Source organism: Chenopodium quinoa, unplaced genomic scaffold (genome assembly GCF_001683475.1).
Source record: "Chenopodium quinoa cultivar QQ74 unplaced genomic scaffold, ASM168347v1, whole genome shotgun sequence".
Lineage (NCBI taxonomy): Eukaryota > Viridiplantae > Streptophyta > Magnoliopsida > Caryophyllales > Amaranthaceae > Chenopodium > Chenopodium quinoa.
Window position 1 is genome coordinate 13,205,701 of NW_018742204.1, and position 11,929 is coordinate 13,217,629.

The following is an 11,929-nucleotide window of genomic DNA, read 5'->3' on the forward strand; positions in this document are numbered from 1 at the left end:
GAATGACGTGATGGTGGATAGGGGTTTGGAGAGTATGGGGGTGTTCAATGTGGGAGTGGGAATGCAGAAGGGGGGGAATTGTGGGTTTGGGGAGTGGTATGCTTGCAAATAATCATAAAAAGGGATGGAAAAGGGTTGAAAGAATGGAAGAAGGATATCAAATGGGTGGAGTGGTGATCCAAGGGGTTTCAGAGTTTGAGAGAAAAAAAAAGGGGGGTTTATCTTCTAATGAGGGGGATGGTGTGAGTGGGGAGGGGATGGAGTCGGTAAAGAAATTGAAAATGGGTGATGTTTCTAGCTCTGGGGACAGTTTTATCCAAGTAGAGGGAGTTGGTAATAGTCAACCCCTCGAACAAAAATGAAAATATTGAGCTGGAACGTCTATGGGATTGGTAACCCATGGACGGAGAGGACTCTCCGGGATTTATGTTGGAGAGAAAGGCCGAATGTGGTTTTTTTTATGGAGACCAAATGTGACAATGTAGTGATGGAAAGAATTAAACGTCGACATGGTTTTGAAAATGGTATGTGTATAAGCAGTAATGGGAGATCCGGTGGTGTGTGTTTTTAGTGGCGTGACTTGAATGTGCAGTTGATCTCTTTCTCAAAAAATCATTTTGCTGCGAATGTTTGTGATAGTAGTGGTGCACCGTTGTGGAGGGCTATGGAAATTTACGGGTGGCCAGAGTCAGAGAACAAACATAAACTTGGGAGTTGATGAGAAATTTAAAACATGATTGACCGGTCCCTTGTATTATGTTTGGTGATTTTAATGAAATTGTGAGTATGTCGGAGAAAGATGGGGGTGCGGTGAGAAGGGAGAGTTGTATGGATGCTTTTCGAGGTGCAATTGATTCATGTGAGTTACGTGACTTGGGTTATAAAGGTTGTATTTTTACTTGGCAGAGAGGAAATCATGTGGATACCTTCGTTAGGGAGCGCTTAGATAGGTTCCTTGGTGATGATGGATGGTGCAACCTTTTTCCTAATTTTTCAGTTCAACATCTTGCTAGAGTTACTTCGGACCATACTCCTATCTTTCTTGACACGATAAATTATTATGAAAGGGGAAGGAAAGGAAAAATATTTCGGTTTGAAGCTTTATGGCTCTCAAAGGAGGATTGCTCTGAGGTTGTGTCGAAGGCCTGGTGTGATGGTGAAGGGAGTGAGCCGCATAAAAGAATTGCATTATGTGCGGAATATTTAACCAAGTGGGCAGCAACATCTTTTGGTGAGATTAAGAAGAAAATCCGAAACAAAGAATGTGAGCTCCAAGAGGCGTAAGGGGCACAAGTTGATGCATCGATGTTGGCTAGATGCGAACAATTAGCTGGGGAAATCAATGAACTCGGGAGATTGGAAGAATCTTATTGGTACGCGAGAGCCCGGGCAAATGAGATGAGGGATGGGGATAAAAATACAGCGTACTTTCATAGGAAAGCTAGTTAACGTAAGAAGAAGAACGGAATTGATGGCTTATTTGATTCGGTGGGGAGTGGCGAATTGATGAGAGGGGAATTAAGAACATTGTGACAAATTACTTTAGCTCTTTGTTTACCACAAGTAATCCGACTGAGTTTGAGAGAGCCCTCAAAGGTGTGCAGTAGCTTGTTACGGAGGAAATGAGCCTGGCTTTAGATATGGAGCCGAGTTCTGCAGAGATAAAAAATGCACTTTTTCAGATGCACCCGAATAAAGCTCCAGGTACTGATGGAATGCATGCTCTTTTCTTTCAAAAATTTTGGCATATTATTGGCTCTGACATTGTTACTTTGGTGAAAAATTGGTGGAAGGGTTTAGTTGATATTTCTGATATTAATAGAACTTGTGTAGTTCTAATTCCTAAGTGCAATGAACCGAAATATATGACTGAATTTAGACCAATTAGCTGTTGTAATGTGATCTATAAAATAATATCAAAGACGATGGCAAATATACTTAAGCCATTCCTCAATGATATTATTACTGTAAACCAAAGTGCTTTTGTTCTGGGACGGTTGATAACGGATAATGCCATGATTTCTTTTGAAATCTTTCATTCCATGAAAAGAGGGGGCGAGGGGAGACATGGGACGGTGGCTCTTAAACATGACATGAGTAAGGCGTATGATAGAGTGGAGTGGAGTTTTCTGAAAATGGTAATGTGTAAAATGGATTTTTCTGAGGGATGGATTCGTCGGGTGTTGGAATGCATTTCTAGTGTGTCTTTCGCCTTTAAGGTGAATAATGAGATTTTTGGTTCGGTCACTCCAACTCGTGGGCTCCGACAAGGTGGTCCTATTTCCCCATATCTTTTCCTCATTTGTGCTGATGCTTTTTCTGGCTTGTTGGTTAAGGCTGCTTGGGAAAAAGAGCTTAGTGGAGCAAAACTTTGCAGGTCTGCTCCAAGGGTGTCTCATTTGTTTTTCGCCGATGATAGTATTTTATTTGCAAAAGCTACTCTACAAGAATGCTCGAAAATAGCTTAAATTATCAGTTTGTATGAAAGAGCATCTGGTCAGAAGGTTAATCTAGATAAGACAGAGGTTGCTTTTAGCAAATGTGTGACGGTGGAAAGGAGACAAGAAATTATTAACACTTTGGGTGTTAGGGAGGTTGACAAGCACGAGAAGTATTTGGGTTTGCCTACGATCATCGGAAAATCAAAGAAAGTCGTATTTGCATTCCTTAAGGAGAGAATTTGGAAGAAATTGAATGGGTGGAAGGAGAAATTGCTTTCGAAGCCCGGGAAGGATATCTTAATAAAAGCGGTAGCACAAGCAATCCCAATTTATATGATGAGTAATTTAAAATTCCGGAAAGCCTTATTGATGAAATTCACAGTTTATTGTGCCGGTTTTGGTGGGGGTCATCTGTTGATCAGAGAAAAATGCATGGCAAAGTTAGGAGAAATTATGTCTACCAAAGGCCAAAGGTGGTATGGGTTTCCGTGACCTCAAATGCTTTAATCAGGCTCTTCTAGCAAAACAATTGTGGCGATTGCAATCTAATCCAAACACCCTACTTTTTAGTATCCTCAAAGCCCGATATTTTAAAAATCCTGGTGTGATGGAGGCTTTGCGTGGGTACGATCCGTGTTTTACATAGAGGAGTATATAGGGTGCAAAGGGGCTTCTTCGGGATGGGCTAGCTTGGAGAATTGGGAATGGTCTTGATGTGAAAGTATGGAAAGATGCGTGGGTGGTGAAGGAGGGTAAACGTATTTTTATTCCACAACCTGTTGGCATGGATGAAAATATGTCTGTTAGGGAACTTATGGTGGAGGGGTGTGTGGCGTGGGATGCTGTGAAAATAAGGGAGTTAGTGGATGGTGCTACTGCTGCCATGATCTTGGCTACTCCCTTATCAAATTACTCTTGTAAGGAGGTGTTGTATTGGTGCTATGTAAAGAATGGTATTTTTACTGTCAAATCTTGTTATTGGCTCGCAAGGAATGTGAATGATAGTATTGCTTCTGATGTTATTTCCAAAGAGATATGGAAATCTGTGTGGGATCTTTCAGGACCCCCCAAACTTAAACACTTCATATGGGGGGCTGTGAAGGGTAACTTAGCCGTGAAAGATCGCCTAAGGTATCGTCATGTCACGGAAGATACTACCTGCCAGATTTGTGGTGCGCAACAAGAAACTATTATTCACACTTTATTTGAGTGCACAGCTGCTGCCGAAATACGGAGCCATAGTGACCTTTCTGATAATCTCCTTGATACACCAGACGGGTCTTTTGCTGTTAGATGGGAGTGGTTACACAGCAAAGTTGATAGGGGTGTGCTTTGAAGAATGGCAACTCTGATGTGGGCATCGTGGCGTTGTCGCAATTTGATAATTTTTGAGAATGAATGGCCTGATGTGGTTATTCTAGCTGCGGGATATAGTAAATTGGTGAATGACTATGAAGAATATGCAACAAGAGTGTTTCTTCCCATTGCTCAGCCTACTCTTGGAAGTAGTGTGGCTTGGATGCGTCCACCACTTGGGTGTATCAAGGCCAACACTGATGCTTACGTCCCTAATGAGGGACTTGCTAGACTTGGAGTAGTTTTTAGAGATGATAATGGTTGTCTTATTTTATCAGCGACAATGAAAGTGGAAATCTCCTCCCCTGCAATTCTGGAAGCGCAAGCAGTACGGTATGCACTCTCTCTTGCACGACGATTTGGTCACAACAACATTTGGGTCGAATCGGATGCTATCAATGTGATCAAGGCTATTTCCTCGAATAATGCTGGTCGTTCTCCCATTAATGTGGTCTTTGATGATATTCGGTCAGACAGAGCTAGATTTAATACTTGTTTGTTCTCTCATGCTAAGCGGAATTGTAATACCGTTGCTCACCTTGTCGCAAGGGGTGAGACATATGGTAGTGTAGAGTATGTTAGGCTTGATAACTTCCCACAAGCCATTGTAACTCTTGCTGATTTGGACTCTTCCGCTTAATATATTTGCTCTGTTTGTCTCAAATAAAAATTACTAATTTCAATGTTCATTACTCCCTTGTTCCTTAATACAAAACCTCTTTTGGTTTTTGCGCGAGAATTAACAAAGTTGTAAATTCTGTAAAACTAATGATTAAAAGTACATAAGCGTTGGGAATTAATGTTAAAAGTACAAACAAGTAAAGGAAAAAAATCAAAAAATTTTGGCCTCAAATAGGTAGAGTCCAAGATCGGTCTCTAGTAAGGTCATTTTCGTAATTTTAAAAAAATACCTTATCTGTAAGTACCAACGAGATATATAGCCAATACCATCCTTAGTAGTATCGAAATACCATCATACAACACGTTGGTATCATCATAGTACTGCGGTTGGTATCATATTTAACAAATATTGTTGTTGGTATACGTTTATATATTGTTGGTATCCTAACTAGAGTTTTATTGGTATCTAGCTGCGTTCGATTGGTATCAGAGCCATACGGTTAAAAGTTAAACTAAGTTGTTAATTAAATTAATAATTAAGTAAAACTGGAGAATACTAGGCCTTCTACAGAGTGTAAGAAACCTGATTTTAAGCATTATTATCATATTCCTTAAAATACTAGTAATTTTGGCCCAATACTTAACTATATAGTAGATCAAATTGGCGAATTAAGATTGGAAGTTGATAACATACATGCTCGTTGTATTAATATCGAAAATAAGATATCAATAACCACAACCGATATTAATAAAAAAAAGTAAACGATCTAAAAGAACAGGTTAAACAAGTTCAACTTGATTTAACAAACGAAGTTAGGCATCAATTTGGAAAAGAAGTATCACCTAATATAGAGAAAATTAAATTGTCCCAAATAAATATAAATATAAATATCCTTTTCAAAATCTAGATAAAAATAAAAAGTTTAATGTATCACCCCCTAAAACACTTACTTGTAACCAAGAAAAGAATAAAGAAACTAAAGATGAGCCCTCATCTTCAGGTGAAAACGCTTAATGAATTACAAGCCCTATTCGATACGGAAGAAGACCCTAATAAGCTTAACGAAATCATGAACTTAATTTCTGAAAAAGGGATTGCTTCTGATAATGAAATAGAGGAAAATAATTATATTTCTTTAGAAGAAGATTTATATCAACAAATGAGATTAATGAAGTTGAATGATCTAGACTTTCTACCCATAGAAGTTGTCCAACGAACAAAAGATTGAAAACGGACTAGGTAAAAGATTGAAAAAAGACTAGGTAAAAGAGTAATGGATAATAATGATGTTGGAGAAGAAAATATTAATGAAAACATTAAGGAAAACAATGTTATTCAAAGACCTAGGTACCAAGGAGAAGGAAGTTGCACACGACCAAGATACATACCAGGGATGACTACCCGGTTTAGTGTCAAGGTTATGCCTAATCATATACCTAAACAAGAAGAAATGACTCTTGAACCTATAAGTTAAACTGGTTATAAGCTTAAATTAGATGGTGTAAGGGATAGACAAAATGTTTTAGATCAGTGGAAAAAGAGTATGAGTAGTGTACTTAATTTAAATACTGAATGGACTTCAGAAAATTTCTTAAACTATATCGAAGATAGTCTCTATGGTTGTGTAGAAGACTGGTATGATGGAATAGATGAAGAAGTCAAAACTACATTAAGAGCTAGTGAATCACCTACTAGAATGTTCAGGCAGTTATGTTAATACATTGAGTTAGAATTCATTGGTCCTAGAGCTGATCCTAATGAAAATCGAATAGAATATCAAAGAAAGTTAAATGATTTGTCCATCTGTAATATGAAATATGTTGATAATTACATTATGAAATTTGAGACATATTTTTTATAAAATTGGTGAAAATGAAACAAATCTTGTAATGTTCTATGACAAATTACCCAGTCTCCTTAATGAAGAAATTAGTGAAAAATATCAAGAATGGAGAGAGAAATTCTTAGCTAGGGATGCCCTGGGAAACAGAATTGCTTTCCCAATAAAGTGGATTGAAAAGAAATGTAGAGAGGTTGCAGGAACTCAACAAATAAAGAGACAATTTCTTACTTGTTAGGATTTCCCAAATAACTATGGATGTGAAAGAAAAAATTATAATAAGAGAAGAAATTATAAGAAAAATAAATTTGACCGATCAAGATTAGAAACATATAGGAAGAATTATTATAAACATAAATATAGAAAACCAAGTAGGTTTTTCAGAAAGGCAACATATTGTCCTGAGAAAAAGAAGACATGTAAGTGTTGGTCTTGTGGAGAATTAGGACATTATGCTAATGAATGTAAGAAAGCTAATCATAAACTAATGGAAGCCTTAGGAAGTTGGGATTACATAGAAATACCAGAAGACGAGGCTTTAGAATTGTCTTTAAGTAATAACAAAGGAATAGTAGAAATCATAGAAGAGGAAAATGAGTATAATGAAGAACCTGAAGTTAGTGATGAGTTTGAAGATGAAAATTATGAAGAAATAAATAATATGATGGAAGGAGAAGAATTAGAAAATTCAGAATCAGATGACAATGAGGAAGATAAAAGTAAAATGACAATAGGTCAACTAAAAAGAGTCGAGTTTTCATTTGAAGATAATGACCTAGATCAAGTAAACAAAGAAAGTTGGAATTTCCCCCAGATTACTAAGGATAAAATATTAATAAATGTTTTCCTTTAAAACTAGAACTAAATATGCATGTGAAGAAATGGAAGGAAGCATAGTTTATCGAAGATTGTGAACAAAAAGCAGCCAAAATTAATATCATAAACTGAAAAAGTATTAAAAAACATTAAGGAAAAGGAAATTATAGCTATATTTGTATTGGTGTAGTACAAGTATACATAACTCCTATGCAATATTTTGGCAAGGAAGTTAAATGCTTGAGTTTTATTTGTGATATTAGACATAAAGAATTTTATGATCAAATAATTAGTGGAATCACATGTAACTTAAGTCAAGGAATGATAAGCTATATATGTGAACCTAGATATTATGTGAGCTTAGAGGATTCCTTTGCGTCAAAGTTTTTAGCTATCAAGCTATTAACAGAAGGAGTGAATATGCATAAAGGAACACGACCCATACAATTAAGATGGAAGGTGGTTTATAAGTTAGTAAACACTATAGACTCATCTTTTAAGAAAAAAATAGTTGATGCTCAGAAATATGAGCAAGGAGGAGGTCCTAAGAAGAAAATTACACCTATAAAAGTAAATCCTAATGAAATTGAAATTGAAAAAATTTGGGAGGAATTCTTTATGAACCCTGCAGTTAGTAATAGATCTAGTAAGATGTTAATTGATGAATCAGGATTACTTCATATTGGAATGACTACAAAACCTAAAATACAGAGAAATATGAGTCTTAGAACACCAAGCCTAAGTAGACAAAATTCAACAATAATAATAATGAAATAACAAGGTGATGAAAAGCCAGAAGAGGATGAAGAAGAAATATTAGTTCTACTACTGAAACTAAATGAAAAATATGAAAGTAAAAAAGCCTTAAAGCAACCGGCAAGGCATAGCATTGATATGGGATCATATTCTAATTTAGAGTTAAATGAAGATCCAAATAATCCTATTGATAAAAGGAAGGTAATTGGATATAAAACCAAAACTGTGAGTGAACCAGCATATGAGGATGAAATTAATATGCAAATGGAAGCTTGTAATGAAATATCCAGTACTAATCCTAATAGCATTTAATTTATATTCCAATTGATATATGCTAAGGATTATAATAAATATAAATTATGCGCATATATTGATAGTGGTTGTTCTAAATGTTTTGGAAAAAGGTCATTATTTCCAGAATTCTTGTGGAAAAAAGGCTAAAATCCTGAGTATCATGATGCATACGGAGATAATCGAGGAATTACCAATAGAAATTGGAGGAGTTCAATGTGTTATTCCTATTTTATGGGCAACTGATCAACCTAGTCATAATATGATAATAGGAAATAATTTTCAAAGATTATACTCTCCATGCACTCAAACTATTGATCAAATAATCTTTACTATTAATGGTCATTCCATTCCTATGCAGAAAATCACAAAGGCTTATACTCATTAGACAATGGAATTTACGCGCAGCCAGCTTGGTGATAGGGTTACTCCTACATAACGAGAGGTTGCACTTAGAATTTCTGAGTATGATTCATCATTAATAGATTAGATAAATAAGTAACAAGAAAAATTATGTGAAAAATTATATTCAACAAATCCTTTAGAACATTGGGAAAAGGATAAGACATTTGCTAAGATAACTCTAGCATATCCTAATAATATTATAAGAGTAAGACAAATGGTCTATACCTACCAAGATATTCAGGAGTTTGATGAACAAATAAAAAAATTGCTTAATAAAAAGTTTATTAGGAATAGCAAAAGTCCTCATAATAGTCCAGCATTCATGGTAAGAAATCATGCAGAAGAGAAAAGCGGAAAAGCTAGAATGGCCATTAATTATAAACAGCTAAATGACAATACTGTTTTGATGGCTATTGCATTCCTAATAAAACTATGTTATTTAATAGAATACAAGGAGCCACTTGGTTTTCTAAAATAGATTGTAAGAGTGGCTACTGACAAATTAAAATGGAAGAAGAAAGCATTCCATTAACCGCATTTAGTGCCCCTCAAGGGCATTATGAATGGCTAGTAATGCCTTTTGGATTAAAATATGCTCCACAAATATTTCAAAGAAGAATGAATAATATTTTAGAGAACTTAATCCTTGTTGTTCGGTCTATATAGATGATATTCTAATATTTCCAAAAGATTTAGAGCAACATAAAAATGATCTTAAAGCAGTAACTCAAAAATGTGTAGAGCATGGTATAATCCTTGGAAAAGATAAATGTGTTTATGCTAGAAAAGATTGAAAAATTTCCAGATAAAAGGAAATCCTTGCAGTTATTAGAGGGATCGAGAAGTTCTTAATCTTCTAGCCCCTAAATAGTTCTTAATAATAACAGATTGCAAAGGCATACTCAGTTTTGTTAAAAAGAATTTGTCTAATATGCAAGCGCAAGGGAGACTCCTGCGTTGGCAATTATGGCTTAACCAATTCTCTTTTACTGTTGAACATATTCAGGGATCGAAGAATTCTTTAGCCGATACTCTAACCAAAGGATTGGCTAATGGCGAAGAATCACAAGACATAAAAAAAAAACCTCCTGCCCGTCAACTAGAAAAGATGGAGGCAGAGAGATAAACTCTTATTGTAGAAACCGATAAAGCAATGGAGCGGGTTTCACCCTCCACTTGGGCCTTGATGGAGGCCATGATTATTTCATAAAAAAGAAGATCTCGAGATAGTTTAATTCAAAGTTGTCATGTAGTAGTTTGAAGGTTCCTAATGTACGAAGTGATGTTCATTATCCTGAGACTCATTCCTGATATTCAGGATATAATACTAAATAAATTAAAAGATAATAATTTTAGGTTCTGGTATGATCTAGTTGTATCAAGGTCATACAAAATGTATGGTGTCTATGATATATGGGGAAGTAGAATAATATTCAACACCAATTCCAGAGTGGGTATTGTGTCAATTCATCCACATTCACTGGAGTGGAGGGCACCTTATGTAGCAGAGTACTACAGAGCTTGGGATTATGGGATGTTTCATAGTATTGTACCATTTCCTAATAATAATACTACGTTCTTAGAGAAGCTCACGAAATTCCAAAAGTATGTTTTTAGGAGAATTTATGAAGCAACAAGATATAAAGGAAGAGTTGAACAAGTCCAAGTGCAAAGTGCAAACATTGAAATGGTTGAAGGAAAAATTAACTCTCCTCCTTTCCTGATCATGTTTGAAGACATTCATCGCAAAATCAAAGATCCAATCTGTATCCAGTAGAGACGAGTAAAAGATCCTATGAAGGCAAGAGCTTATGGATTTTTCTATATTGCTCAGTATCTTAACCAGTTCATAGCGTTAAAAGAAGAACCACCGGTCATAATACATGTGACCATGTGGAAAATACTACTATAGTAGCACCAGAATGGTTAAGAAATTATTTAGAAGAAGGAGTATTACATGGTGAATCAGTGTATGATTATCTCGAACGAAATGAAGCTGGGAGATATTTATCCTTAGAGTGAAAAGAGCACTTATTGAAGATCTTTGTCACATGGGATGAATTCTATGCTTCTAAATGTGTGATGGATCTAGGTATAGAAGAAGACAACCCAATGTATGTCCATTATAAAGACAGTAAGGACAACAAAGGTAGTCTACAAGATATGATGGAGTCCTGAGCCCACACCATCAATTATGTATTCTACTTTTACTGTAGTAGCACGTTTTATTTGTTTTAAAGAATCTTTAGAAAAGTAGTGAACGATATTCACTTGCTGAGTCATGGTTTTCTGTAAGCCATATAAAGTGTCGGTGACCTTTGTGAGCCTTCCCCTATATAAAGGGTATTAGGCAAAGAAGTGAAGGCAGAGTTGGAAGAATTAGCTAGAGAATTACTCTGAAAGATTTAGAGAGTCCTCTAGAGACACATACTCACTTTAAGAGAAAGATTGGTTCTCCATCTCTCTTAAAGTAGAAAAAACTCTAGTTCAACTTATGTCTGTTTAAGCTTTCAGTTTGTGTGTTGTAATATATGAGTGTTGTAATCTTTTCAAATTAAATAAAAGTTTTGTTCAAGAAGGGAACCTTACCCCTTGAACCTTATATATCAAATGAGTTATCTTTCTGTTTAAGAAGTTCCATCTTAAACACAGTAAGATTGTTTAATTAGAGATTACGGTCTAAGGTAGGAAACGAATTAGATCTGTGCTGAGCCTGATTTAAGGAAGACAGGGTTGGGGTTAGCTACCTTGGTAAAGCCGGAAGCGCAGAACGCCGGAGGTTCCATTGTTGACTATGTTCAGGTATTGGTCAAAACTCTCTAGTTAAAGAATTATTATTGCGGAGCATGGAAGGCTGTTAAATTGTTAAAATAATTTATTTTGATGTATAAGTAGTAGATTTGTGATAACTAGTACCGTTAAAAGTCATTAATCAAGAAACAAGCGAACAATAATTGATATTAATATATAAATAGGTTCGTTGGTATCAAAAAGGTATTCGATAGTATCAAAAGAAATACCATTTAAGAGTTCGTTGGTATCAAAGAAGACTACCATCTAGGCTTGACTTGGTTGATGTTGGTATACCGTCGACATTAAAATCAGTACCAAATCACCAACGACAAAAGTGTCGGTTACAGTACAAATGAACCCCACTTGGTAGAGTCCAAAGTGGACTCAAGTAGGTAGAGACCAAGAAAAGCTCGAAAAAAAAATGACAACTCATTAAAAAAGGGTAATAATATTAAAAAATACAACCTTTAAATAGAGATAGGCATTGTATTTTGGTTTACTTAAAAAGAAAATGAAGCTTTGTATTAAGGGAAGGAGGGAGTATTACTTTCTCTCTCCTCTTCAACCTTTTCTTTTTCATTATTTTTTGGTAGTAGTAGTCTCCATTAC

At 35.6% G+C, this 11,929-nt stretch overlaps 1 protein-coding gene across 1 annotated transcript; it reads left to right on the forward strand.

The window, feature by feature from the left end:
• The first annotated feature begins 786 nt into the window (after positions 1–786).
• LOC110729440 lies at positions 787–1,284 on the forward strand. Its single transcript, XM_021909203.1, has one exon. The coding sequence runs from the start codon at positions 787–789 to the stop codon at positions 1,282–1,284; it is 498 nt and encodes a 165-aa protein (XP_021764895.1).
• Positions 1,285–11,929: the final 10,645 nt, after the last annotated feature.